This window comes from Selaginella moellendorffii, unplaced genomic scaffold (genome assembly GCF_000143415.4).
Source record: "Selaginella moellendorffii unplaced genomic scaffold, v1.0 SELMOscaffold_110, whole genome shotgun sequence".
Taxonomy (NCBI): domain Eukaryota; kingdom Viridiplantae; phylum Streptophyta; class Lycopodiopsida; order Selaginellales; family Selaginellaceae; genus Selaginella; species Selaginella moellendorffii.
The window spans coordinates 832-27,611 of NW_003314371.1; the positions used below are offsets into that span (position 1 = coordinate 832).

At 48.3% G+C, this 26,780-nt stretch overlaps 8 protein-coding genes across 14 annotated transcripts; 3 read left to right on the top strand and 5 right to left on the bottom strand.

Annotated features, from left to right (window-relative positions):
* Positions 1 to 7,704: 7,704 nt before the first annotated feature.
* Positions 7,705 to 9,775, bottom strand: LOC9662920 (WD repeat-containing protein DWA2). The gene is made up of 13 exons (XM_024664496.1): positions 9,698 to 9,775; positions 9,538 to 9,621; positions 9,342 to 9,474; positions 9,169 to 9,280; positions 9,016 to 9,115; positions 8,833 to 8,957; positions 8,697 to 8,775; positions 8,557 to 8,645; positions 8,457 to 8,502; positions 8,336 to 8,403; positions 8,211 to 8,281; positions 8,101 to 8,159; positions 7,705 to 8,047 (listed from the first exon to the last, which is right to left on the bottom strand). The coding sequence occupies exons 1-13, from the start codon at positions 9,734 to 9,736 to the stop codon at positions 7,994 to 7,996; spliced, it is 1,059 nt and encodes a 352-aa protein (XP_024520264.1). The 5' UTR covers positions 9,737 to 9,775; the 3' UTR covers positions 7,705 to 7,993.
* A 546-nt stretch (positions 9,776 to 10,321) lies between these two features.
* LOC112342488 (probable fucosyltransferase 9) lies at positions 10,322 to 13,917 on the bottom strand. Its single transcript, XM_024664410.1, has 5 exons — positions 12,419 to 13,917; positions 11,244 to 11,373; positions 11,035 to 11,129; positions 10,591 to 10,821; positions 10,322 to 10,469 (listed from the first exon to the last, which is right to left on the bottom strand). Exons 1-5 carry the CDS (start codon positions 13,915 to 13,917, stop codon positions 10,322 to 10,324), a joined length of 2,103 nt encoding a protein of 700 aa, XP_024520178.1.
* Positions 13,918 to 14,041: 124 nt separating this feature from the next.
* LOC9662770 (4-hydroxyphenylpyruvate dioxygenase) lies at positions 14,042 to 19,773 on the top strand. Of its 7 annotated transcripts, none has more exons than XM_024664437.1 (12): positions 14,042 to 15,470; positions 15,520 to 17,280; positions 17,502 to 17,702; positions 17,954 to 18,048; positions 18,299 to 18,390; positions 18,437 to 18,666; positions 18,759 to 18,965; positions 19,017 to 19,090; positions 19,183 to 19,243; positions 19,300 to 19,370; positions 19,462 to 19,603; positions 19,671 to 19,773. In XM_024664437.1, the coding sequence occupies exons 1-2, from the start codon at positions 14,203 to 14,205 to the stop codon at positions 15,677 to 15,679; spliced, it is 1,428 nt and encodes a 475-aa protein (XP_024520205.1). In that variant the 5' UTR covers positions 14,042 to 14,202; the 3' UTR covers positions 15,680 to 17,280; positions 17,502 to 17,702; positions 17,954 to 18,048; positions 18,299 to 18,390; positions 18,437 to 18,666; positions 18,759 to 18,965; positions 19,017 to 19,090; positions 19,183 to 19,243; positions 19,300 to 19,370; positions 19,462 to 19,603; positions 19,671 to 19,773. The 7 variants fall into 7 exon arrangements, with proteins under 7 accessions (XP_024520205.1, XP_024520206.1, XP_024520207.1 ...); XM_024664438.1 differs by having other exon boundaries at positions 18,759 to 18,948; XM_024664439.1 differs by having other exon boundaries at positions 17,954 to 18,102; positions 18,759 to 19,090.
* LOC9662612 lies at positions 15,937 to 16,935 on the bottom strand. Its single transcript, XM_002990605.2, has 2 exons — positions 16,647 to 16,935; positions 15,937 to 16,578 (listed from the first exon to the last, which is right to left on the bottom strand). Exons 1-2 carry the CDS (start codon positions 16,905 to 16,907, stop codon positions 16,111 to 16,113), a joined length of 729 nt encoding a protein of 242 aa, XP_002990651.2. The 5' UTR covers positions 16,908 to 16,935; the 3' UTR covers positions 15,937 to 16,110.
* Positions 19,774 to 20,103: 330 nt separating the features above from the next.
* On the bottom strand, positions 20,104 to 20,624 carry LOC9662771 (protein ELF4-LIKE 3). The gene has a single exon (XM_024664443.1). It carries the CDS (start codon positions 20,537 to 20,539, stop codon positions 20,216 to 20,218), a length of 324 nt encoding a protein of 107 aa, XP_024520211.1. The 5' UTR covers positions 20,540 to 20,624; the 3' UTR covers positions 20,104 to 20,215.
* A 194-nt stretch (positions 20,625 to 20,818) lies between these two features.
* Positions 20,819 to 22,805, bottom strand: LOC9662772 (oxalate--CoA ligase). Its single transcript, XM_002990607.2, has 4 exons — positions 22,537 to 22,805; positions 21,402 to 22,473; positions 21,240 to 21,343; positions 20,819 to 21,185 (listed from the first exon to the last, which is right to left on the bottom strand). The coding sequence occupies exons 1-4, from the start codon at positions 22,756 to 22,758 to the stop codon at positions 20,988 to 20,990; spliced, it is 1,596 nt and encodes a 531-aa protein (XP_002990653.1). The 5' UTR covers positions 22,759 to 22,805; the 3' UTR covers positions 20,819 to 20,987.
* Positions 22,806 to 22,920: 115 nt separating this feature from the next.
* LOC112342489 (pentatricopeptide repeat-containing protein At1g56690, mitochondrial-like) lies at positions 22,921 to 24,534 on the top strand. The gene has a single exon (XM_024664411.1). It carries the CDS (start codon positions 22,921 to 22,923, stop codon positions 24,532 to 24,534), a length of 1,614 nt encoding a protein of 537 aa, XP_024520179.1.
* A 6-nt stretch (positions 24,535 to 24,540) lies between these two features.
* LOC112342490 (pentatricopeptide repeat-containing protein At4g02750-like) lies at positions 24,541 to 26,262 on the top strand. Its single transcript, XM_024664412.1, has one exon. It carries the CDS (start codon positions 24,541 to 24,543, stop codon positions 26,260 to 26,262), a length of 1,722 nt encoding a protein of 573 aa, XP_024520180.1.
* Positions 26,263 to 26,780: the final 518 nt, after the last annotated feature.

The window sequence follows — 26,780 nt, forward strand, 5'->3', positions numbered from 1 at the left end:
TTGCTAACAATTGACCATAGAAAAGACCTATCAATCAAACATTGCAACCTTAAATGAATAGAAAAATTATAGTTATGTCGCAAATGTGACTTCAAGTATTGAAAGTTACCTGTCGGCTAATCCTTACAGACACTTTTTTCTTACTGCCATGATGGCATGAGGTCAATATTGCTAAACCTTTTATCAGTCCCTTTTGTACTAGTGAAGTTAATTGGGCATTTCGAGTGTACTTAAATCAGACGAGCATAAAGATGGAATTCCTACATGTTATTAGCTAAGCATACTTAGCTAGGTAAGGAGTTCCTGTCTTGTTATATCTTGCATTAGCTAGTGACAAGAACCCTTGCATATTGAGACTAGTCCCTCAATAACACTGGATGATAGTTTACTGTGTTTGCTAAATACCTTCGCTATCATGCCCTTTGTGTTAGTTTCATTTCGGTCTCAAATGCTATTTATGGAAAGTGTCTAAATTCGCTTATTTGGCATATTTACGAAATGTAGAGATTGTCCTTAACACAATGGTGTTCGCCCTGTGTCTAAATTCACAATCTAACACCATTCCATATTTAATAAGTTTTGAGCTTGTCTCAAAGTCTAACTCTTGGTACTAAAGAAGGCTCAAGGTGAAATCCCAAAATCCCAAAGCATGTGTTTCTCAAGGGAGGGGGGGGGATATGAGGGGTTCTAAATGTATAGTAGGGATAGTGGGTAAGTCGAGCATGACTAACCAACATGAGGCATAGTTTAGCTTTTGCTTGCGTGTTTGTTTTTGTTCTGCATCTGGCTTGGGTCTATGCCCAAGTTCCATTCCATGCTAGCTAGTGAAGTACCCCCATATCCTTGCGTTAAGCCACTGGTATGCTGAAATAACGCCAGACTCCATTTGCCTCTGTTTTGCGTGCTAATCCTAGCGTTGGGATGTTGGATGCTCTAGGACTATTTTAAGTCACTCCGTGCCCATATCCCTTCACTCCTTGGGTTGTACACTCAAGAGTTGCTCTATGGTCTGGTTCCTTTGCTCCTCGGCTCCATGCTTAGGAGTTTGGTTCTGTTCCTTCATTCAATAGCCCAAGGCCCTGAAACTCAGGTTCTGCACCATTGTCCTTTGGACACGTGGCATGTGACACATGGCACATGGAGGGTTGCAGTTCCGCTTCATGGTCATCCTTGGCAAATCACCACAGGATAAAAGGTGAAAACCACGTATGCTACAAGTTGACTCTAACTATCCTTTTATAACATGAAAGGGAGTATGATGAGCTTGGCACTAAATGCAGCTATACACATACTAAATAACATTATGTCAGATCTCCCACCTAAAGAAATATATATACGACTTTTTAATCATATGACGATGTCCTATATGTCCATCTAGAATAGAAGAGTTATAGTAAACATGGAGAAAGCATGAAATAAAGATCAAAAGCACCATCAACCATAAATGGTTATTAAGATCAGTCCCCATAAAATAAAGAAGGTTGTTCTTAAGGCAATATTGAAAATGTAAATATCAAAATGGCAAATCATTAGCAAATGATTCAGGATTCTTAAACCTATCATGAAGCCTTTAAATATACAATTAAACCTTTTGAGCCTCATGAATATTGTTAAGATAAGGTAAATTTAGTTTTGCATCTTATGGATACTAGATATTAAGGACAACATCTGCTAATTGCATGAAATCCTTATCCAAAAATCCACTAATGTTGGAATAATAGGCTTATCAGAAATACAATAAGAGAGTGAAAAAGGGACAGAAGCTCAAAAAAAGGCATCAACATTAGTTATAAAACTCTTTGGGTAATATATAACTTTGAAGTCATATATTTGAAACTTTAAAGTATAACTAACAAAAAATTTCTTTTTCAATATTAAAGTGACCTCAACAAAGCTAAACCTCTGATTTTTAGGGTTTGTGGCAGAAGAACCCTAAGAACCATACAAAACTTCTCAAAACCCCCAAATTGTTACTAAAGACTCCTTTATCATATAATAAATCACCTTTGTTAATTGCAATATATGGTTGATGTATACAACTAGATGATGTTGACTAGGCACACTTGTGTTCTTTTGTATTAACACAACTCCAAAATCAATATCAAAAGTATCCATACCATAAAATGAAGATCAAATGTAAATAGGATATACAAAAACTAAAGGAATCATCAACACCTTTTTAAGATCTATAAATCCCACTTAACTAGATGAAAAATTCTGTGCAAACTCAAGATGACACACATGCACTACAAGCTCTACCTCATCTAATGCATTTACATATGTATGGTCGTGCCATAGAGAATGAAGATTGCCTCTACTATATAATCCAAATATAAACAATAATATGGCTGAGCAATAAAAGGCGAACTTAAATTAGTATTAACCAATAAAAATAAAATAACAAGGGATCTCTTGTTATAAAGTCAAGCTTGAAAAGTAAACGCTTAAAGAACTAGTGCTAAGTGAACCTCTTGATGGTATAAAAATGGAGGCATCACTAACTTATTTCACATAAATCCCTCCACTACTTGTATAATTCCTCATTTCCTAAAAGAATCTCAGTGTCAAGACTTTCTACCACAACAATATCAATAAGACATTATTGATACTTAAACCTTCACCCATGTTAATTCGGGAAATGCTAACCCTAAACCATAAAAGCTTAAGAAAACTTTAAACCCTAAAATTGGCTGATAATGTGTAAGCGACTAATTTTTCTATTTTACTTTAGTCACTTAACCACACCTTTGACCATTTGGAGGAGTCTTACTCACAACCTCCATAAGTCTTATTTAGGACTTAGGGACGTGCTAGCCCCGTGAATGGCATCTATGCCATTTATCCTTTACATTTGGTCCAAGTGCTCCACGTGTTTGATCCCATGACTAACACTTAAAGGTACCACTGATATATCAGTCTATTATGCTAATGCCATGCTCATTTGCCCTTGTCACATTAGTAATGTAAGACCACTTGCATCATAGTCTCGTTTCTTAAAGACTGGGCCATCTACCCATGAATGGTCATCCCTTGACCACACCTTAGCACAACTAAAATGCTAGGAGACATAAGGAACACCCTTCCCTAATGTCCTTTCTTCTGTCCCCAAGTCCCTCTTCATCCACAGCCATGTTGGCTGACACTATCATCTGGTTAATGTCCAAAGGCTTGACCACTAAGTTTCACTATCCTTTAGGACTTCCTCACCATATGACTATATCATTGGTCACTACACTAAAGTACTACTCCTCTTCCTTTTCAAAATCTAAGACTTTGGGACGATATTTCAAAACACCGTTGCCTTATGTGAGCTTCATGGGTACTCTCCCCACCTTCTGCCTTTAGGTGCCCTAGCCATGTGGCTAGAGCAAAGTTCTAATGAGCCATGCCAAGTATCCAAGTAGGTAGTGCCACCCATATTTAGATTGGGAGCATCGACCATTCAATCTCCTAGAGGAGCTAAAGTCGGCTCTTGAACACTTCACTAAGCTACCCCGCTTGTTTATTTGTATTCACTCTAGCCTTGGACTACTCAATGGTTTTATTATCACCCAACACGTAGGCATAGCCTTCTTTAGTCACATTGGCCTTTCCTAGCCAAATTAGCTTCACTAGAGTCCTCCCCCTACTATACTTTTGGAGCTCATTAAACCCCCTAGGGTTTGGGAGACAAATGCTTTGGGTTTTCATCCTTGGACTCGAAATCGAACTTGAACTCAGATTTGGACTTGAACTCGGACTCAGTCTCGGACTCAGTCTCGGTCTCAGTCTTGGTCTCGGTCTTAGTCTCAGTCCTGGCCTTAGTCTCTTTCTTAAACTCAACCTTGAACTCCATCTCGGGTCCATCTTGGACTCCAACTCAGGTCCATCTCAGACTTCATCTCAGACTCTAACTCGGGTCCATCTCAGACTTCAACTCAGGTCCATCTGAGGTCTATCTTGGACTCCATGTTAGACTCCATTTTGGACTCCATCTCGAACTCCATCTTAAGTCCATCTTAGACTCCATCTTGGGTCCATCCCAGACTCTATCTCGGACTCTTTCTCAGACTCTTTTTTGGACTCCATCTTTGACTCCTTCTTAGACTCTTTTTTGGACTCTATCTCAGACTCCATCTTTACACTTCCATGTGTCATGTGTTAGTCCTCTTGTGTCCCTTTTCTAGGAACTCATTTATTGTTCATTTCATGCTCATTCCTCAAGTACTTCGTTGGGAGTTCCACTCCCACTCTTGACTTTTTGAGTCAGAGCTTTTATATGAGACACAAATCCTTAAGCCCCAAAGTGGAGCCGAAAGGGTGCCATGTGGTAGTGGCCGAAGCGGAAGCCAAACAAGCATAACACATTTGGATTAAAAGCTTCGACTTGAAAAGTCGAAAGCAGGAGTGAAACTCCCAACGGAGTGCTCAAAGAACAAGCACGAGGCAAGCAATAAGAGAGTCTCTAGAAAAGGGACACAAGAAGACCAACATATGACATATGAAGGAGTCTGAGATGGAGTCTAAGATGGACCCGAGGTGGACCTGGGATAGAGTTTGAGATAGACCCGAGATGAAGTCCAAGATGGACCTGAGGTGGACCCAAGATGAAGTCTGAGATGAACCCAAGATGGAGTCCGAGATGGACCCAAGGTGGACCCGAGATGGAGTCCGAGATGAACCCGAGATGGAGTTCAAGATGGACTGAGATGAAGTCTGAGATAGACCTGAGATGAAGTCCAAGATGGACCGAGATGAAGTCTGAGATGGAGTCCAAAATGGACCGAGATGGAGTCCGAGATGGACCCGAGATGGAGTCTGAGATGGAGTCCAAGATGGATCCGAGATGGAATTTGAGACAAGACCGAGATTGAGATCGAGACCGAGACCGAGACCGAGTATGAGTTCGAGATTAAGTCGGAGTTGGAGCCAGAGTCGGAAATACTAATATAGGTTGGGTGAAAGCCCAAAGCGATCGTCCCCCAGGAGGGTGCTACAGGGGGTCCCAAAAGTATAGTAGGGAGAGTGTGGGGGTTGGACTCCAGTGGAATTAATTTGGCTAGAAAAGGCCAATGTGGCCTAGAAAGGCTATATTCGCATGTTATATGATGATATAACCACTGAGAAGTCTAAGGCTAGAGTGAATACAGACAGAGAAACAGGGTAGCTTGGTGAAGTATTCAAGAGCCAGCTTTAGCTCCCTTGGGAGATCCAATGGTCAATGCTCCCAGTCCAAGTGTGGGTGGCACTACCTACTTGGATACCTAGTGTGGCTCATCGGAACCTCGCTCTAGCCACCTAGCTAAGGCACCCAAAGGTGGATGGTAGGGAGAGTACCCACAAGGCTCGTGTAAGGCTGCGGTGTTTCGAAATATTGTCCCAGAGTTCCAGACTAAAGAAAGGAAGAAGAGTAATCCTTTTGTGTGGTGACCAAAAATGCGGTCATGTGGCAAGGAAGTCCCAGAGGCCAGTGGGGCATAGTGGTTAGGCCTATGGGCCTTGACCCAGTAGCAGTGTTAGCAAACACGGCTGTGGACAAAAAGGGATTTGGTGAGGACCAATAAAAAGATATTGGGGAAGGTTGTTTTCCATGTTTGTGGGCATCCTAAGGATGCTAATGAGTGGATCTAGGATGATCACTCATGGATGATTTAGTCTTTGACAAACAAGACTGTGATATAGGTGGTGTTGGATCACTAATGTGATAAAGGTGAATGGGCATAGCTTTAGCATAACGAATTGATATATTAGTGGTACTTTTGAGTGTTAATCATGGGATCAGACATGTGGAGCACTTAGACCAAATGCAATGGTTGAGTGACATGGATGCCATCCCGAGGCCAGCAAGTCTCCAAGTTTGAAATAGGACTTTTGGAGGTTGTGAGTAAAACTCCTCCAAGTGATTAAAGGTGTGGTTAAGTGACTAAAGTAGAATGAAAAATTTAATCACTTACATTTTAGTCCAAATGTGTTAGATAAATTATTTGCATTTTAGGTCTCTAGTACAATCCATGATTACGACCTACTTGTAACATCATTAGAGCATTAAAAATAGCTAATGTTCATTTTCTTCTGCTGGCAAGCTTTGAGGATCCACCACTCCCTTGCAAATTCTCCAGAAACCTTCTCCTCCCTACTGGCTTTGTCCATGTCCCGTATGCTGCATTCCCGTGGATCGTGCCTTAAACGCGTACTCTCCTCAAGGGAGGTTCCCACAGCTTGTACTCTCAACCCTTAACTATCTCCACAGTAACTCAACACACGCAAGCTTTGGTGGGAGTTTTACCATTGAAGAAAGGATTCGAGATTGAAGTGCACAACATGGATTATCTCCACGAGTGCCAGATGGTGGTGACATCTGCAATATTTGGGAACTACGATCATCTGAAGCATCCTGCAAGCTTGAGTAGCACAAGCGTCAGAATGGTCTGCTTCGTAATGTTTGTGCCACTTTGGAATTAATCCGGCACAAAGATCCTGGTGTTCAGAGAATAATCCACGTCCAGAGCAATGCATACGCCAAGCCAAAATTCCAAAGATGCTACTCCACAGGCTCGGGTCACTTCTCTGGATCGACGGCAAGCTGTGCTTGGCGGTGGATCCTATCCAGATACTAGAGATATTCCTCTGGAGGAGCAACGACACCATGACCATCCCCAACCATTTCCAACGCTGGGATGCTTTTGAGGAGGCCAAGGCTGGCAAGATGGAGTTCATGGTCTAGTGCCGTACAACAGCAGTGCCAGGATGTTCTCGTGCCTGTGGTTCAACTCACCCCGACATATATGCGGTTGTGCGGGACAGGGTCATCACCGGATCAGTATGTTCCAAGATTGCGAGAGGCAGAACATAACCAGGTCCACTTCAGTCTAAGACTAGATTGTTTTAGAATAAACATGTTTATATGCCACTGTGGAACATATGTATAATCAAGTGCATGCAATGCATGAAAGAAAAAGGACATCTTAAAGCCGAAGCTGTCCACGCATTTTAGCTTTCAAATCTCTCCATCTTGTGTCTCATCTTTCTTGTTTCTTGCCCTCATAACTGACAATGCACTCGGGAGGCCATATAGCGGTATGATCCCCATCTCCGGCTAGCACAACACAGACAAGTTCGAGATGCTTCTGAAAGCCTGGGGCTCATCACCACACCTCAAGGAGACGCCCAAAAGTTGATGATCAGGGTGGTGAAGCATCTAGTATCACCACCGCAAAGCTTGCTTCTTGGAGCATAGCAACGGGGAGCGACCAAACTGGACTCTTTCAGGGCCCATTTCCACCTTGGTGACTAGCAGCATCAACGCTGTAGTGAACTTGATGATGCGGCGTGCTTGGATCCACTTGGAGTTATGTTGTAGATGGATTGCGATTGAATCCAGCCATGTTTTGGTAGTTGAAGGTGTGGAAACAATTTGAGAATGTGTATATTTCTTGGTTTATAATTTATATTTATAGCATGTAATTTGTAAAGCAAATTATAACCTAAGACAATCCGGTGACAACCGAATACAACTTGATGAGAGAGGCGGCGGCGGCCGGTGGGACCGGTGATGCGCTAATAATCCTCCCTTGGGCGTATGCCCGGGTCGCGGGAGGCCAGCCGCCACTCGGGGTTGGGGTAAAACGCGCTGGGTGGGGACAACTGAGGACAATCAAAATCAACCAAGGACAACCAAAGAAAAGAAATTTAATCCAGGTTATAGAATATTCATTAGAATCTATAGAACCTCTGGATCTCAAACCAGTTTTTAAATTGATGATCGGCTAGAGAAGAGAGAAAACCTCCCTGCTTTACTCGGACAAACTCGAGCAAAGTGTTTTCGACTGCGTCAAGCTTATCCAGCTGCTAAATCACCGAGGCTTGCGCCAGGGACCTGGAAATACTTTGCGCCACGCATGCCAGTTGCTGCGTTGGACCGGTAAAATGAAAATCAAAGACCTGATGCTGCTTGCCAAAGATCGGAAGGGCCGGGGAGAGCTCTCTGCTGATGAGTTGCAAGACGTGGGCTCTACTACTTGGTGGTCAGCTTTTTGCGAACTGCTTGAGTGACGTAGTCGATGTAAACCTGAGTGACAAAAGGATGTTACGAAGGAAGCTCTGTACAAATGAAAGACTTACATTGCCGTCGTATGATAAAGATGCAAACACCCAGGGGTCTCTAGCACTCCACGCGATGCCTGATTGACAAGCGGTTTCACAAAAGGAAGTACAAAGTGCGCGAAACAAACCGTAAATGCTGTCTTCGTGCTCGTGATGAGAGCGAACAAGGGGATCCGAAATCTTTGGAGAACTCAGAGAACTGAAAAAGAGATGTAAACAACGAGCTAGCGTTTCAATCGAGAGGTTCACAAACCTTTTAGATTTGCCTTCGGCAGGAGGAGGTACGTACCAAAGGTTCACCATTGCATCGGTGCCTGCGCTCTTCAGCTCAACCAGTATAGGTTGCACATTCAAGAGTGACAACAAAAGCTTACGAGAATCAGTTCTTCGTACCGACGGTTGTATTGTACTCGCAATGTCCTACAACTGAGAAGTTAGCACAACCCGAAGACTTATCGAGGAGAAAATAGTCACCAGTGTGCATGCCCAGGCAGTTCCGATAGTGGCATACCCGACATCCTCAAATCCCATACTCGAACTTTTGAGTCGTCTCCAGAAGTAACCTGAGAAACCGACAGGCACTCGAATCCAGAGGACAAGTTTGATGATCATACTATTGTGTGCTGCCGTTTTGGATTGTAATCCAAGTCACGAACTTGTCCTGCATGAGCTTGATCCACAGTGCTCGCTTCTCTGGAACAAGAGACACATCAAGTTTCAAAAAGAAAAGAACTTGCAGTAGGATCTTACTTCATAGTTCGCAGATCCCAGCACTTCAAGGAAGTTCCACACGCAGTGGCGACGATGTATACGTCGTGAGGACTCCAACAGCCTCCGGCCATCTGCTGCAAGCCAGAAGAGACACGCCCCAGCTCCTGGTACACAAACGCAACACGAGTATCTCAGAAAATCTCCGGTTTGCAGACTCTTTACCTTGGCAGGCTTTCCAGACGGATCCAAATCCCAGACATATAAATTCTCAGCGTCGATGCTAACTATCTGGTGATGTTTCCCTTTCGGGAACCAAAGAGTGCTGCAAGGAAGCGAAACACAATCGGTGTAGAAGAGAGAATACACTCTACGTACCATTTGATGCGCTGTGTATGTCCGTCTAGAGAGGCTAGTTTTTGCAAAGGCGTGTTTGCAGCACCCCTTGCTCGCTCCGGTAACTTCCAGATTGCAGCACCGAATTCACCAGCTGCACAACGAAGAATCAATAAGAAACAGGGAGAAAACTAGTAGAAGTTGCTACATCTTACCGGATGCATACACAGTGGACAAGATGCTCACATCAAATGGACAAGCCGAGAGTCCCCAGATCTCGGAAGGATGCGTGTATAGTCCATCGAAAGCTAGAGCTCCGGTCTTGTCTCCAATTTGCAAGAGGTGTATCTACATTCCAACCAAAAGGAAAACAAAACGAAGATAGCGGGCGAAAAAATCTCCACTCCACACCTCATTCTCCTCCCGCAGGCTCAGCGTACCAACAAGAAATCGCGTCCGCTGCGTGTCAGCTACAACAGCCGCGATGCATCTAGCCTGAAGAACAAAAATGATCATCCGCATTGTCAAGAGTCAGATCTGCGATCGATCCAGCGGAAGAAACAAATGGCACCTGGTACTTGACGCCATAGGTGTTCTGCGAGCCTTGCATCGCATCCTCCTCTCCTCCTGCCCTAAAATGATCGTAGAATATTCGAAGATTCCGGCTCTACATTTTAGGGTGCCACACACCTTCTCGTCGTGCTCGGGTACAAACGAGAAAATTGTTTCGAAGTTTGCAATGGAAGGATTCTTCCTGGAATACCATGGAGGGTTTCTTCTTGGTTTTCAAGAACAAAATTACAAGTCTTAGAAGGTGCTCTTTCGCGCTTTGAGCTAGAGACCAAGTGAGCACTGTGTTGGATTGTTACATGCTTGACACGGGAGAAGGATTCAGTTGCTCACTGTCGTCCTCGTAAGATCGAGAAGTTTGCCACTTTCATGCCTGGTTTTACTTTCTTCCAGGACACTGACTTTGAAATCGCATTCAATGGCGGTTCCGTTTTGAGGCGGTCAACGAGGTCAACGCGGTCAAGGGCTGGTAGACGCCTCATGACAGATTTTTGATCAGCTCGAGGCCACATGCAGATGCCGAATTAACGCTGCTTCGACTGAGGATCTAAAATACGTGGACGAGGTACTATAGCATTAGGAAAATCGTCTTAAATTTCTTTGAATCTCAGGTGCCTTTACCTGATCATCTCGACAACTGGGCGCGTACGATCATGGTCTGGTCCAAGCCATTGATGCCATGGGTAATAGCTTTAAGTTGCTTCTTCTGGTTTTTGTCGAAATAATGCTTCTCATCCTCTGCTGCGAGTACGTGCTTCCGAGGGACAGGCCTTCTACGATCCGGACTTGATGAGATAGATAGAGAAAACCAAATACACGTTGCGAGTTGAGTCGATTCTCATGATGGAATTCGCGACTTGATCCACAAGTGCCACGATCTGGCCAAAAGCTTACACCACCCAGAACGCATGCAATGGAAAGTAAAATAGAAGAGCTTGTTGCTTGTTTGGTTTGAACATGTTGATGGTACCATACTGACGCGAGGCTATTTTCTGGTCAGCTTCTTGCGAACTGCTTGAGTCACGTAATCGATGTATACCTGAAGGAGACAAAGAAGGGTTTTCTACCAGTAAAAGACATACATTCCCATCGTATGATAGAGATCTCTTGCACTCCAAGCGATGCCTGTTTGACAGATTAAAAGACTGTAAAAGGATGGGACACAAACCAAAAATGCTGTCTTCATGCTCGTGGTGGGATCGGACGAGATTTGGAAAGCTCACAGCTGAAAGAGATGTAAGTCGCACACAAGTGTTTCAATCGACAGGGTTACGAACCTGTTAGTTTTGCCTTCAGCCGGAGGAGGTACGCACCAGAAATTCACCATTGCATCGGTACCTGCGCTCTTCAATAAGTTGCACATCCAGGAGTGACAACAAAAGCTTGCGAGAATCAGTCCTTCGTATAGATGGTTGTATTGCACTCGTAATGTCCTGTGATCCACAACCAGAAGATACAGAAGTGTGCGTGTCCAGGCAGTTCAGAAAGTGACATACCTGACATCCTCAAATCCCACATCGAACTTTTGAGTTGTCGCCAGAAGTTACCTGAAAATTCCAACAGGCATTGAAACCGAGACGAGAGATGAACAAGCATACTATTGTGTGCTGCCATTTTGGATTGTAATCCAAGTCACGAACTTGTCCTGCATGAGCTTGGTCCAAAATGCTTGCTTCTCTGAAACATGAGACATATCAGGAAGAAAAATGCAGTACTTGAGGATCTTACTTCATAGTTTACAGATCCCAGCACTTTAAAGATGCAGTGGTGACGATTTCTATGTCATGTGGACTCTAACAACATATTTTACTATTTTTCACTGTAACAAGCTAAAGTGATGCTAGTGACAATAGTGTCCAATTTGGTCAAACCCCAACTGAGTGCTGATGTGGTAAGTGGGTGAGGGTCTTTAGTTTGTATGGGGAGGATGGGAAGAGACAAGCAATGGGCATTGAGTGTGAGCATGTGAGTGTATTTTTGTGTTTCAAAGGTTGATCTCCTTTGGTTTCTCTAGTTTCTTTGTTTGTGGCCGTGAATGGAGAGTTAGTTCTTGTTATTGTGGAAATGAGGGGTAGCCACATTGCTCTCACGAACAGTGTGTGATTATCCATTCCTGGACATATGTGGAAGATTGATGATTGCTAAATTGAGCATCATGAGTGGTTGTTAATTTGAAAAATGTAAATAGAGCCTGCTTTATGTGGCATTGGAGACTTTCAATGAGAATCCTAAGGGCATTGTTGGAAACTGATGCAGCAAATCGAGGCAAAAGCCTAATTTTTGAGGCATAGCAAGTGAGCCAAACAAGAAATCTGTGTTGAACACTCTATGCGTGTGAGAGGAAGTTTATTATGGCTAGTTGCTAACATTTCTTTTTTGGGGAATGAGGCAAATGCTGCTTAAGTCTAAGAAATGAGGGAGACAAAATCCCAACGGTTGTGTTTGCTAAGCAAATTGTCAAAGGGCCAGGTTGAACAAGCTATAGTGGCTTTGAGATCAACAAGCTATGGTGGCTCCAAATTCTCTCAAGTTGTTATAAAGGATTATAGAGAGTTGATTTTGATTCTAATGGCTGAGTATTTTTGCTAGATTGTGTTATGTCGAGGGTTATGGGCGCTAGGGTGTTTTATATTGTGTTCTTGTAATCTTTTTTGGTTTATCTGGTTTCTTTGCTTAAAATAATCGTAGAATATGCGAGAAATATGCATTTTAGGGTTCTTGCATTGGGGAGCGCCATTCTTTCGATCCTATCAACTGGATCCCAGTCGGTACGTCTTGGCAATTGCGTACATTGGGCTCGAATCTTGGATCGCTTCGGCGCTTGCAATCGCATCCGTACGGCGCCGCGGCGTGGAAGCAGGGATCCATGGAAATCAGCCTGGAGCAATTGGCCGTGGCGCTGCGATCGTCATTGTCAGCGAGGAGGAGCCACGGTTTGATCCCGGCCAGGCCCTGGGCGACGTACCCAAACGTGGATCCGGGGCTCGTGACGAGCTCGTCACACATTGAGAGCAGTACCATCTCCGCCAGCGCCTTCTCGTCGTGCTCCAAGTTGTCGGTCCTCTGCGATTCTTCGTGGCTCGGGGAGAGAACTCTCACGACTCCATCCGATTCCAGGGAGAAATCTCGTAGCCTCTGGAAGAAGAACCGATCCAGCGATGTCACGAGCGCCGTGGTCTTCGATCTGGATCTGTTCGACGGGAGATCAAAGAGGCTGTTTTGGAGGAGGCACTGGATCATCGCTTGGGCGAAGCTGGATTGCGAGTGCGGTCGCAGGCCCAGATTGGGCGCGAGCTGGCGCATCTGGATCCCGATCAGCTTGGTCGAGTCCGCCATGGAGGCTTTGTAGAATCTAGAAGCTTGATGCCACACGGAGTTGGATGGAGAGAACAAGTATCGCCCAAGGTGGTGGAACACGACGGTCTCTTGCTCCGCCGGGAAGAGACGATCGAGCTCGGCCTTGAATTGCGGCACCGCGTACAAGCTGGGAGCGTAGTACTGGCTACTCCGGATGGACAGCCACGCCACTCGATCGCCCAGCGCGCGCTGCTGCCGCTCGCAGAAGAAATTCTCGCCCAGGCTTGTCTCGCTGATGATGTCGATGGAGAGGTGGCTGCCGAGCACCCGATCGAGATCGTCGGCGCAGAAGCGATGATCGAACTTGGGCTTGGGATCGCCGAGCGCGAATTTGTTGAGGATCTCCCGAGAGACTAGCCAGGAGCTACGAGGGAATGGCTCGCAGAAGAGATTTGCCATGTCCTCGCCGGGATCGATGAGGAGCACCCTGTCCGTGAGGAGCGCGTAGAGGAAAGTGGCGGCGATGGACACCATCTTGTTGCCAAGGCCGCTGAAGTTGATCCACACCACGAATTTGCACTCGCCGGTCGTGAGATTCCCGCGGCGATCCCAGGATTGGGGATGATCTGGAGCGCAGCGCGCGTGGAGATCTTCGTACGAGCGCAGTCTTCTCTCGAGGTTTGTAGATGGGATGTTGCGATCGATTGCGGCTGCACGGTAGTATAGGTGCCGCTGGAGCCGGCTCTGGCATCGATCGTTCTCCCGGATGGGCAGCAATCCATGCAGCGATTCTCTATCGCGAGAAGCTCTCGAGGAGGAGAAGTAACAAATTCCTTTGGCTACCTCCCAGATCCGAAACTCTAGAACCAGCAAGTAGATAGAAATCGCGAGAATTCCCGGCACTAGCATTTTCGTCGCGCCCATCCGGCCCAAAGTTTGGTGATCTCCAAACTCCCAAAGTTTGAAATTCCAAAGCAACGAATATTCTCTGATTTGTGCCAGGGTACGGATACCCTGCCGTCCGTACGTCTCCGAGCTCTCAGGAGCTATGCTGTGCCTCTACGCTAGGGTTTGCGGCAGCGCAGCGAAGATCCGGGGCGCTCTCCACATCGGTACGTCTTTCAAGCTGCAGGGATCCCGAGCTCCATTCTCCGCGGCGATCGCCTGATCCGGACGGAGCGGCGCGAGAGATCGGAGGGGAGCGACAAGATGGACAAGGTCGCGGGATGGGTTGGAGGAAGCCTGGCGTCGGCATTCTTCGCGTCGCTGGAGCGATCGTCGTGCGTGACCTTGTCGACCACGGACACGGACGACGAGGAGGACGTGCCGCTCGAGGTCCGGGTGGATACCGGGCACCAGAGCAGCGCGTCCTGCGCGGATCATCAGGGCTACAAGCTGGGGCTCGTCGGCCACGACAAGTTCGTGAGGAGCAATCCCATGTCCGATCGCTTCGGTGTTCTTGGCTTCCACCACGTCGAGTTTTGGTGTGGCGATGCCTCCAACACCTGGCGGCGATTCGCGTGGGGGCTGGGGATGCATCTGGTGGCCAAGTCGGATCACAGCACAGGGAATCACACGTACTGCAGCTACGTGATCAGCTCCCGTGAGCTCGTCTTCGCCTTCACTGCTCCATACTCGTCCAAGAAGGCCGACCAGGAGCTCAGCCAGATGCCACACCCGGGCTTCTCATCGAGCGACGCGCGGCGGTTCTTCTCCATGCACGGGCTGGCGGTGCGAGCGGTGGGGCTGCTGGTGGAGGACGCGGAGGAGGCTTTCCGGAAGAGTGTTCTTGGCGGAGCTCTGGCGGTGTTTCAGCCCCAGGAGCTCACGGACGAGGCCACCGGCACGAAGGCTGTGATAGCAGAGGTGAAGCTGCTCGGGGACGTGGTGTTGAGATACATAAGCTTGAAGGGATTCTCGGGAGCTTTCTTGCCGAATTACACGCCGGTGGAGAGCCTCCCGCTCACTTCCGGGTTTGTGAGGCTCAGCTACGTTGCGGCGAATGTTTACAACCTTCTCGACACCGTCAACCACATTGTCAAGTTTACGGGATTCCACGAGGTGGCCGAGTATACGACGGACGACGTTGGGACCAAAGACAGCGGCTTGAACACCATGGCTCTTGCGAGCAACAACGAGACGGTTGTTTTTTCGCTGAGTGAGCCGACTTACGGGACCAAGCGCAAGTCGCCCATTCAGACTTACCTGGAGCAGAATGAAGGCTCAGGGATCCAGCGCTTGGCTCTTCAGTGCGACGACATTTTTGGGACTGTGAATGATATCCGTGATAGGATCGATGCTGGTGGCTTTGAGTTCTTGCCAGCTCCTGGTCCCGAGTATTATGATTCCATGCGCGGAAAAGTTGGCAGCGTTTTGACTGAAGAGCAGATACTTAAATGCCAAGAGCTCGGTATTTGGATCGACAAGGACGAGCACGGCATTCTCTTACAAATATTTACCAAGCCCGTAGGAGACAGGTACGTGTGTCGTATTTCCTTGGCACGATCTAAGTTGTTTTCTACGCAGGCCCACCCTGTTTCTAGAGATCATCCAGCGTTTGACTTCGATCGAAAGCCAGAGTTTTCAGGCGGACAAGTTCGATGTTGTTGGGAAGGATAACTTTTCGGCACTGTACCGATGCTTGGAAGAGTATGAGAAGACTCTGGATGCAACACGGCAGATGTAGCAATGTAAGTTACTGGTTCGTCGACAAGCAGCAATGAGCTACTCAAGTAAACGCTGTGCATCCCCTTGGACGTTGGGTAGGGTCGTTTGGTTGGGAGGAGTATTTCAAACTTAAATGCGGGGGTGGCTGCAAATATGTGTTACGAAATTGAATCAGATGGTAATGTGGGATGTGGGAAGAACAATCAGAAAAAAAGAAAAGAAAAGAAGGAAAGTCCTCTACGGAACTACGCAAGAAGAGAACTCAAGGACTGTGCGGGGGAAACTCGTCTCGTACATTTAGCCATTTTTCTTCTTCATTCATCGGCGATGACTTGAAACGTTGGAGAACGAGTATCAACACGATAGTAGCTACTGCGCGACAAAAAAATTCACGAATAATTTGGAACTTGAGCAGCGGCAGGCTGGGACGTAAAACCAATCGGTTTTCGTTCATGCTTTGATCTTCTTGGGAGCTGCTTGGTTGTCCAAGACGACGTAGCTTCCACACCTGGGACACTGTGGATTCTTTGGGGACAGCATGACGTACATGAGGCAGCTCTTGCATCCGGTCACTATAATTCCAGACGAGGAGCAGTCGTCGCAAGAAGAGGTCCGTTTGTGGTCCAAGTTGGTCCCCTCGGCGGCCAGTTTTGATGAAGAAGAAACAGCTGCTAGATTGCGTGGAGAAGCCGGCTTGCATCCTAAATTCAGTTCCAGGTCCAGGTGCTCTTCCAAGGTGGAAGTCGGGCTGTTGTTTTTCGCGTGGTGAGCTTTGACGGAGGTGGCTCGGCTGCTGTTGCTCTGGAGGAGATCGAGGCAGAGAGACGAGCTCCGATTCAACGAGCCAGACTGTAGGAGCCGGGGATCGTCAATGGTGCTCAAACCGGTGCTACAGTTGACGAAAGTTATGGAGCCAGACTGCGGCAAGAGAAGAACTTTCAGCCAAGAGAAAGGAAGAGGAATGGACAGCAATGAGTTCTTGGTACCTTCAAGTCGAGGCGCTTCTCCCATCCGGTTGGAAGCGGTGGCTCTTTTTCGTGATCCAGATGGACAGTCTCCGAGGATTGGCACGGACGGATTGCTGGCGGAAGCGGTCCCGAGCTGTCGACCGGCTTTCCCATCATCAGGCTGAGGATCTTCTGGGGGTCCTCGCTCCAGGCGTGTGGCTCCTTGGCACTTGTCGTCTTGATCGAGCTTGTGCACAATTCAGCAGCCTGCCAGCCCAGCTCCATTGTTGCAACTGTCATCCGGAAGTGGAAGAATACGAGGCGAAGAGGTGGAAGGAAAGATGGGATAGGACGAAGAAGAAGAAGAAGAAGAAGAAGAAGAGCAGCAGCAGCAGCTATAGATGGCTAGATAGATTGGAGGAAACGGGGGAGAAGGGAAGGAGCACAGGGAAAGGAAGACTAGTATAGAACGAGAACGTGAGGGACGTGCTTTGAATAGCAGCGGAGAAGCGTAAAGGATGCCAAGACTCTCCCCATGAGCTGCATACAATGATAAGTAGGCGGGCGAGCTCTTTGTCCGGCCAGCCAGCCAGTATTTCTCTTCAGAAAGGTGGGGTCTGCAGCCCGTGCTTTGCATTAAATGCAGGTATCTTTAAGCAGCACTTCTCAGCAAGTAAGTATGCGATCTCTCCCCTCATTTTCTCCTTGCTTTCCGTTTTTTGCTAGTTGGCTTTCCTGGCTGGTGGTGGTGGTGGTGATTGACTAAGCAAGCAAGCATTCATGCTGGCATTTGCATTTGCATTGGCAGTGATTGCATGCTCTTAGTTGAGATCTCGCCGATTTCAATCCCATCATATACTGAAGTCCAAAAATCTCTTTAACCACCCGAAACAGGGAAGACGAGGAGGGGGGCCTCTCAAGTGGTGAAGTAGCTTGCATCAAGCCAAATCCACCTGACGCTCAGCGGCAGCAACAGCATGAACGAGGTGCATTATGGAGAGGGTGTGTGGTCCAACAAAGGAAAGCAGCAATGACGGAAAGAAAAGTGAGCGACTTTATCAGGCGTGCATCAAGCGTAAGTAGTAGCCAATGCTGGTAAGTATATATTCGGGTTTTCTTTCCTTTATCTTCGTGTTGTTTCCTCCTTGCATGTTTCTCCTCTGGCTTCTTGCTTGATTGCGCTTCCTTTTTTTTTTCGTTATGGTTTGAGTTTAGCTGCATTAAGTTAGTCTAGATGCTGGTTCCTGAGAGTGCGGGTGGGATTTACAGGTGGTTCAGAGGAAGCACTGTTTCCCATGCCATCTATCAATTAATGCTCTCTGACAAGTACATTCATTGCTTTCCAGGTCGCCACCACATTTTCTTTGGTCAGCAGAAGGCGATCACAGCAACAAGCAGGAGAGAATTCGTAACGCAAAGCAGCTTTCGTTCCTCCTAATCGGTATGTTAAAAGCGGAGAGGGTGCTCCTGGCCTGGCTGCTTTAAGCTCGTTGAGGTATCACAATTCCTGGAACTATCTTTTGTTATGATCTCTCCCTTGTCCCTTTTTTTATTCTTTCCCCTCGTCGACTTTTAGGCTTTTGAGCTTCTTTCTTTATTGCTTTAGCCTTTGGGTTTGATCGTGATGCCTTCACATTCTCAGCAGAATTCAATGCGTCGCGCTAACAAATTTGCTTTTTGCTACATTGCAGCCAGGCATCAAGTTGGGGGACGGGTACTTTGACATTACCTGGCATTTTTCCCGTCTATCGTTTTCCCGCTTGTGCTTGCTGGTTGGAAGCCTGTAAGTTAAGACATATCCAGTTACAGTTACCTAACTATTTCAGCAGGGACACCACCAGCGGACTCGCACTATTTGGCCAGTGCATATCACTGGAAACGTTTGTTTGGAAGCATCCGCTTTTGTCAAGCTTCACGCTTAGACATTTGTTTACCCGCCTGCCAGAAGAGCAACAAGACTTTCGGGTGTCCTCCGAGGACATACAGGCTTGGACTTTCGGAGGTTATTTTATTCTGTTGAGATCATTATCACTGGCATTATCTCGTTGGAGTTGACCGGGTGAGTACGCTTCCCATGTTTTTTTCTTTGTTTGATTCGTTTTCTCTTTCTCAAGCTTCCTAAGTGATTTCCTGGTTGGTTTGGTGTTTCAGACTTTGGGCGGTGGTGAATTACACCGTCCAGCTCTTAAGGCACATCCCAGAATCTATAATGGCTGCTGCAGTCTATTTCCTTCAGAGCACACATGCTGAAAAAAAGTACCTAGTGTCGCTCTCGGGATGCATACACCATGCAGCAGCAGTTCATTACTATCTACTAGCGACGATGTACAATGCTTCAATGGTTCAATTGAAAGCTTGGTAGGCCTTCAATGGTTCTGTCTGGCGTTCGTTCCTCTCTCCTCAATGCAGGTGTAAATTTCTTCAGAGCGGCCATGAAAGTTTTCAGGCCATGGAGAGCTTTCAGCCATCGTCACAAATGCGAGGTTGCGTTTCTCTCTTTTATTTGCAATTGTTCCTTGCTGATACTTTATTGGTTCTTCCTTTCTTTTCTTTCGGCTTGAATTGAAGCTGACAGATGAACGCTATGATCGAGCAATGGTTGGTAGGACATTTCTCATGGAAGTTGCAGTGGTAAAGTAAGTTTTGCTTTGATCTCCTCGTGAACTTTGTAGTATTTTTTCTTCTCTTTCAGGTACGCTGATACTGTGGATGCCTTGAGCTGCAAAGTGCCCCTTGTGTCGGCGTGAAATCAACATCCCACAGGTAAAAGAACGAGCAATTTCCTTCCAAGCTATTTGCTTTTGTGGCCGAGGTAAACTATTAGATTTGTTTCCTCATCCTTGAATGTTGACAGGGAGATGCATTCAAGGAAGGTGTTGGCACAGCAGTTATTGAAAACGTTGAGCAATTCTGTCTGGTGTCTCTATTTGGGATCTTATCCTGTGTCTCTTCTCGCCAGAAGATATATCTCATGAACGGTGTGATGCTTCAATCAGGTTGGTTCTTCCTTTTTTTTCCTTGATATTAATTCGTTTTAGAAACATTTTGTTTGTGCATCGGTAGTGTTGCTGGCTGTTGGCATTCCAGCCAGTGAACGCATCCTAGCTGTGTACTGCACTGGTGCGTGGCTGCTACTTGGAAATCTAGGATCATGGATTTCTGTCCATATTTTTCTCTTCATCGACTTCTGAAACGAAGACCGACTTTTTGAGTATGTCATCGAGAACTGTTCTCAATATCACAGCACCGGGAAAAGCTACAAAGGATAAAACAAAGGTTTTCTTTCAATGTTTTCGTGCTTGGATACTGATTTCTTCCTTGGAACAGGACTCAGGAGCAGAAAATGAATCTTTTATCCAGTCGAATCAAGTAAGAGCATTTAAGTTTGTGGATGTTCTCAAGCTCAATCCCGTAGCTTACAGACAGTCATCGGACTTGAATGGTGCAAGCTTGTCACCAATAAATGCCCCGAACCCCTGCTCCTGTTCTGGCGATATACGAACCAAGTGAGATCAGATCTTTTCTCTTTCCTTTCTTTATGTAACAGGCTCACACACACTATTCACACAGAGCTATCTATCCACAAGAAGATCGCGATCTTCGCTTTACTAAGTGGAGCGAGCTCGCTTGAGGCCTTGCTCCGCTGGATAAGTTCCGGTAGCAGCAGTGACTTGCGAAGGGAGATTGCTGAAGCTGCGAATAAAAGAGGTGGGGAGGCCGGCGTAGAGCTCCACCACTCTCTTGATGTTGTAGTTGAGCTCCTTAATGAGCATCACATTTCGGGAGAGGCTCTCCGGGATCTGGGACTCCTGGTTGACGTTGATCTCCTTGATGAGCAGCCGGTTGTGGTCCAGCAGGAACTGGACCTGGTGGAAGGTTCTCTGGAACACACCCCATGCCTTGCCTTCTGCTCCACCCAAGCTGGAGTCCATCTCTCCTCAAATCCTGTAACAAATACTTCCAGCTTGTAAGCGGCCAGAAGAACAGAACTTGGGAATGAAAGCAACCCACCTTGACAGTGTTCTTGGTTTCTCTCCTGGATGGAAGACACCGAGGCTCGAAGCGATGGGTTTTCTTCTGCGAGGAAAAACCTTTGTGAGCTCTGTCACTTTCTCGCTTGCCTGCTTTTCTTCTTCGTTGGAAATCCGAATGTAAATCCTAGACAGCCCAAACGCATGAGCATTTTCGTCTAGTGACGAGAATAAAGTGGAAAAGCGACAACGTATGGGCACACCTTTCTATGCCCAGTTCTTGGCTCTGCAAAAGCCAGTTTTATTAGCACGCGCTGGGAAAGGAAAATAGTCGCACGAAACATGGACGCCTGGACGAGGATGTTCTTTTACCGGTGCGTCGTGTGCTGGCTGTGGCTTTCGTCTTTGCTTACGAGCTTTTCTTGCCAGACAGGAAGTGCTCCGCCACGATCCGTCTCTGGATCTTCCCCGTCGCGGTTCTCGGCAGCTCGTCCGCGAAGAACGTCCGGCGTGGGAGCTTGAACTGCGCCAGGTTCTTTTTGCAGAAGGCAAGGATGTCTTGCTCGGTGGCGGACTCGCCTTTGTGTAAAACAACGGCCGCGTTCACCTGGAAAAGAGGGTCGTTTAATGAAACACTGCTTCTCAGGAGAAACGCTCTCACCACTTCTCCGTATTTTTCATCCGGCGCTGCAAATGCCACGGCTTCTGATACTGCCGGATGAGCGAGCAAGACGGCATCCACCTCGAGGGGCGAAATCTTTTCGCCTGCACAAAAGCTTTAGAGATGAAAAAAGAAAAGAACAAGGATCACACAAAGACGCACCTCCCTGATTGATGAGCTCTTTAATTCTCCCGGTTAAAGTTACGTAGCCATCCTCGTCGAGAAAGCCTCTATCTCCAGTATGAAACCAGCCGAAAGCGAAAGCCGTCTTGTTAGCCTCGGGATTGTCCTTGTACCCCGTGGTCACATTCGGGCCGCGGATGCAAACCTCTCCCTGCTTGGTCTTCTCCTGCTTCTCGCCATTGTCATCCAGAATAGCCAGCTCTATCCCCGTTGGCTTGCCTACAGTCCCCGGCTTGTGAGGCCCGTGAGAAGGTAAAGGATTGGACGTCATCTGGTGGCTCGCCTCCGTCATCGCATACGCCTCCAAAACCGGAGCCGAGAAAGCCTCTTCCAAGTTCGCAAGCACCGCCGGCGCCAGCGACGCGCTACAGCTCCGGATGAATCTCAGCTCCGGATACTCGGCCTCCGGATTGCTCTTGTGACGAGCCAGCAAAATCTGATGGACCGTTGGCACCGCCGAGTACCACGTAGCTCCATACTCCTTCACGTCCTTCCAAAAGGTGGCGGCCGAGAAGCGTCCAGCGGCTGGGAGAATGGCTGTCCCACCCGATGTCAGCGTCGAGAGCAAGCTACACATGAGGCCGTGGACGTGGAAGAGCGGCAGCACCACCACCGTCTTGTCAGTCACCGAGAGCTCGTAAGTTCCCACGATATTCTTCACGGAGGAGGCGAGGTTGAACTGGGTGAGTGGCACCCCCTTGGGTCTGCTCGTAGTCCCGGAGGTGTGGAGGAAGAGGGTCACATCGCTTCCAACCGGATGTGGGAGATCCAGATCTTCCTTCTCGGAGTTTAGCTCGAGCCTGTTCTTGGGGGTGACTTCCACGATCAGAAAGCCCGTCTCTTCCTCTTTCCCCCAGTGGATTCCTGCCACTGGCAAGCCGAGCTGGTCAGCAGCCTCCTCGGCGCTCTTGTTTCCTTCCAGCCCTGGGACTAGCAGCAGCGACGATCCAGCATCTTGCATAGAGAATCGAAACTCCTCCGGTGTGTAGGCGGAGTTCAAGGGAGCTGCGACGCAGCGGAGCTTGGCCACGGCCAAGAACACCACGACGAACTGCCAGAGAAAAAGAAAATGCGAAATTTCGACACAGGATTGGCCCTATCCTCACGCGCTTACCTCGATCGTGTTGGGGAATGCGAGCGAGACGAGGTCGCCAGGATTCAATCCGGTGCGCTTGAGCTTGGACGCCGTGCGGAGAATCGCTGCCTGGAGCTCGGCGTGCGTGAGGCGCGGGCCTCCGGAGGCGATCAATGCATCGCTGTCCGGCTCCAGTGAGGCGCCGTCGACGAGGAGTTCGATCAGCGTGAGATTTCCATCCGAGGGAGTTGTGGCGGCCATTGCTAGATCGAAGAGACGAACACTACACGTGTCACGCAAGAACCCTATGTTCTAAAAGGTAAATAAACCCTATGTGACGGCATATACCATAATGTGACAGAATATACTACAACAGCGATTTTAGGGTTCTATAGTTTTAAAAATTTGAATGATAATTTTTAGATGCTCGATCGCCATGCGTCCTTGGACCTCGTAGATCCTCCCAATTCTTCCTTGCATGGTCTCCATTCGCGCATCGATCCATCCAATCGATCTCGCCCTGACGCCTTCGCGGGCAACAAGCTCATCCAGATGCACGGCAAGCGCGGCAGCGTCGAGGAGGCGCGCCGCGTCTTCGATTCGATCCAATCCAAGGATGATTACTCCTGGGCGATGATGATTCACGCCTACGCGCGCAACGCCCGGATGGATCACGCGCAGCAGCTCTTCGACGCGATGCCGCGGCGCAACCTCGTGTCCTGGACCGCGATGCTCAGCGGCTATGCCCGGATCGGTCATCTCGAGCGCGCCAAGGGATTCTTCGATTCCATGCCGGAGCACGGCCTCCACTCCTGGACGGCGATGCTCACAGCCTACGCGATCCACAGCCAGCTCCTCGCGGCCGCCAAGATCTTCGCGGCCATGGAGGAGCGCGATCGGGTCTCGTGCACGGCAATGCTCTCGGCGTACGCCAAGAACGGGCGCCTCCGCGAGGCGAAGAAGATCTTCGACGCGATGCCCGAGTGGGATCTGGTGACGCGCGACGCGATGCTCGCGGCATTTGCCGACGCTGGGCAACTGGATCGCGCAGAAAGGCTGTTCGAATCCATGGAGGAGGCCGATCTTGTGGCCTGGACTTCGATTCTCACTGCCGCAGGAGCCACGGGGCGCGTCGCTAGCGTCAAGAAGATCTTCGATCAAATGCCCGAGAGCGATCTTATCTCCTGGACCGTGATGCTGGATGCATTTGCCCAGAACGGGCATTTGGAGGAGGCCAAGCTCTTCTTTGATAGAATGCCCGAGCACACGATCTTCGCGTGGACGACGATGCTCAACGCGCTCGCCCAGCATGGATACCTCGACGAGGCAAAGCTTCTCTTCGATCGAATGCCACACAGAGATCGCTTCGCCACGACCTCGATGCTCGTCGCGTATGCCCACAACGGGCATCTGTGCGAGGCGCGCGAGATATTCGATTCCATCCACGGCAAATCGCTCGTCCCGGAGACGGCGATGGTGTCCGCCTACGCGCGTGCCGGCAAGCTCCGCCTCGCCGAGCGCCTCTTCGATCAGATGCAAGAGCGCAGCATCGTCTCCTGGAACGCGATGCTCGCGGGCTACTCCCACAATGGCCGCTCCATCGCCCTCTTCGCGGCGATGAATCTCACGGAGTTCCCAGACGAGATGTCGCTGTGCTGCGCGCTGCTGGGTTGCGCCCACCTCGGAGATCTCCATCGCGGTTGGGAGTTCTTCGTGGCTATGGCGATGGATTTTGTTCTAGCGCCGCGCAAGGAGCACTACTGCTGTATGGTGAGCCTCCTGGGGCGCGCCGGGCATCTCGCCCACGCCGAGGAGCTCCTCCACTCCATGCCCTTTGTGCCCGAGGCGCTGGATTGGACGTGTTTGCTCAGCGCTTGCCACGCCCACCGCGACGCCGAGCTCGGGGCTAAAGCCGCCAAGCTCGTGATTGGCATGGATCCACACCATGGCGCTGCCTACGTGCTCCTTACCAACACGCATCGATCGAGGGCGCTTAGAGGGCGATTGGATTCTTGTTCGATCGATCAAGTGGATTGAGAATTGATGACTCTCTCGCAGGGAATGATGATCATCGAGGCTAACAACAGCATTCCTCTCGATCGGGATGCCTGCATTGAGCTCATCCAGTCGTGCCGGAGCCTCGCCATGGCATCGATCGCGCATTCTAAATCCCAGCATCTCTTCCACAGCGATTCCTTCGTGAGGAATCAGATGATCCGGGCGTATGGGCGGTGCGGCGACGCATCGCGCGCTCGAGATATCTTCGATTCCTCGCCGGCAAACAGGGATCGATTCTCGTGGGGTCTTCTTCTCGCAGCATATGCCCATAATGGGCATCTTGAGCTTGCAAAAGAAACCTTTGATTCCATGCCCCGGCACAACCTCGTCGCCTGGACGACGATGCTAGCAGCGTTTTCTAATCGTGGACACGTGGCAGAATCTAAGCGGTTGTTTGACTCAATGCTAGAACGAAATATTCTGTCGTGGACCGCTATGCTTTCTGCATATGCCCAGGCCGGAAATCTAGAAAGCGCCAAGTCCTTGTTTGATTCCATGCCCGAGCACGATCTAGTCGCTTGGAATGCCCTTCTTTCGGCATATTCTATCAACGGGAATCTTCACGGCGCAAAGCGCATGTTTGATTCTATGAAGGAGAAAGACGTTGTGTCGTGGAACGCGATGCTTCACGCATATGCCCAATCAGGGCATATTGATCAAGCAATAGGGATCTTTAAGAACACTCCAATGCAATCCTTGGTATCTTGGACGACGATTCTTGTGGCATATTCGCAAGCCGCGCTCTTGGATAAAGCAAAAGGGCTGTTTGACAAGATGCCGGAGTGGGATATAGTCTCTTGGAATGCTATTCTATCAGCATATGCCCGGAGTGGGCGTGTCAAGGAGGCAAAGAGGCTGTTTGATGGAATGGAGGAGAAGGATCTAGCGTCGTTCATAACCATGGTGACGGCATATGCTGCTAACGGACATTTGGAGGAGGCCAAGGTCTTTCTTGACGGAATGGCACAATGGGACATTGTCACGGTGACGGCGCTGCTAACGGCATATGCTGAGAGAGGGTATCTGGAAGATGCTAAGCGCTTGTTCGATGGCATTGAGAATCCAGACCACATTCTCTGGGCAGCAATGCTTAACGCATATTCCCAAAACGGGTATCTCGCCGAAGCGCTAGAGCTCTTTCGAATGATACCCGAGCACAACAATTTCCTCTCCATTGCGATGCTCGTAGCATATGCCCAACGTGGGCATCTAAATCTCGCGATCTCTATATTTGATCGCCTACCGGAGAGGAACTTGATTGCCTGGAACGCGATCCTAGCATCATGCGTCAACAACGGACGATGCGAGGTTGCGGTTGAAAGCTTTCACTCGATGAAGCTCGTGGATGTCCCGGATGAGATGAGCTTCATGTGTGTTCTTGCGGGTAGTGAGCTCCAGTCGAGCGTCAGCTCCTTCCTCTCGATGATTACGGACTTTAACATCGCGCCGAGCAAGCAGCACTATTCTTGCGTCATTGATCTCCTCGCGCGATCCGGGCACTTGAGCCACGCCAAAGATCTCATCACAAACATGCCATTTGTTCCAGATGCTCTCGACTGGAGATCTTTACTCGCTGCTTGCAAGAGCTCCAACAATCCGGGACTGGGAATCCACGCCACGAAACAAGTCGTGAGTTTGGAGCCTAGAGATTCGTCGCCTTACATGCTCCTGGCGAACTTGACCACCGAAAACCAGGAACTTCTCTAAGATCTCGACGGAGCCGCTTTCATTATTATCCAGATGAGCTGAAACGAGCTCGATCCGCTTATGGAGAATCTAAGTGTTGCAACTATCTCTTTTTGTTGATGCTGTTAAGAGGCAAAATTCGGCTAAACAAACAAAGCTTTCTTCTTCTGAGCAATGGCTGGGACTTTTTTTTCTCTTCTCCTACAAAAGAGGAGGTGAAGCTGACACTGAACAACATTTGAAACGGGGCCTGGCACATCACCCCCAGGTAGTTGTCGTCCTCCAGCCGGTAGCATGACTTCTTGTGGAGAACTTTGTCCAAGGAGTGGGGTTTAGATTAGAAAGAGAACAAACTAACAATCTCAACATCACCCCACAAGAATACAGGCCGATGAACACAGGAAGTTAATGGAAACACAGACCTTGGTGCAAGCTGGCTATTTATTGCGGACCTGTAGCAAAGTGTAGCACTTAAAAATAAAGAAGAAACAAAAATAAACCTAATTTAAAAAGTGCTCCAGACATTCTCTTTAAGACCT

Coding starts and splice junctions, on each gene's coding strand:
- LOC9662920 (XM_024664496.1), bottom strand. CDS start 9,736: ATGCAAGGCTCGCAGAACACCTATGGCGTCAAGTACCAG. Junction 9,475..9,537: donor GCCTGCGGGAGGAGAATGAG/GTGTGGAGTGGA, acceptor GTTGGAATGTAG/ATACACCTCTTGCAAATTGG. Junction 8,958..9,015: donor CGTCTGGAAAGCCTGCCAAG/GTAAAGAGTCTG, acceptor TTTGTGTACCAG/GAGCTGGGGCGTGTCTCTTC.
- LOC112342488 (XM_024664410.1), bottom strand. CDS start 13,917: ATGGGCGCGACGAAAATGCTAGTGCCGGGAATTCTCGCGATTTCTATC. Junction 11,130..11,243: donor ATGCCTGTTGGAATTTTCAG/GTAACTTCTGGC, acceptor TGTGGATCACAG/GACATTACGAGTGCAATACA. Junction 10,470..10,590: donor TTGCATGCGTTCTGGGTGGT/GTAAGCTTTTGG, acceptor TCCGGATCGTAG/AAGGCCTGTCCCTCGGAAGC.
- LOC9662770 (XM_024664439.1), top strand. CDS start 14,203: ATGGACAAGGTCGCGGGATGGGTTGGAGGAAGCCTGGCGTCGGCATTC. Junction 15,471..15,519: donor ACCAAGCCCGTAGGAGACAG/GTACGTGTGTCG, acceptor TTTTCTACGCAG/GCCCACCCTGTTTCTAGAGA.
- LOC9662612 (XM_002990605.2), bottom strand. CDS start 16,907: ATGACAGTTGCAACAATGGAGCTGGGCTGGCAGGCTGCTGAATTGTGC. Junction 16,579..16,646: donor AGAAGCGCCTCGACTTGAAG/GTACCAAGAACT, acceptor CTCTTGCCGCAG/TCTGGCTCCATAACTTTCGT.
- LOC9662771 (XM_024664443.1), bottom strand. CDS start 20,539: ATGGACTCCAGCTTGGGTGGAGCAGAAGGCAAGGCATGGGGTGTGTTC.
- LOC9662772 (XM_002990607.2), bottom strand. CDS start 22,758: ATGGCCGCCACAACTCCCTCGGATGGAAATCTCACGCTGATCGAACTC. Junction 22,474..22,536: donor CATTCCCCAACACGATCGAG/GTAAGCGCGTGA, acceptor TTTCTCTGGCAG/TTCGTCGTGGTGTTCTTGGC. Junction 21,344..21,401: donor AGAGCTCATCAATCAGGGAG/GTGCGTCTTTGT, acceptor GCTTTTGTGCAG/GCGAAAAGATTTCGCCCCTC.
- LOC112342489 (XM_024664411.1), top strand. CDS start 22,921: ATGCTCGATCGCCATGCGTCCTTGGACCTCGTAGATCCTCCCAATTCT.
- LOC112342490 (XM_024664412.1), top strand. CDS start 24,541: ATGACTCTCTCGCAGGGAATGATGATCATCGAGGCTAACAACAGCATT.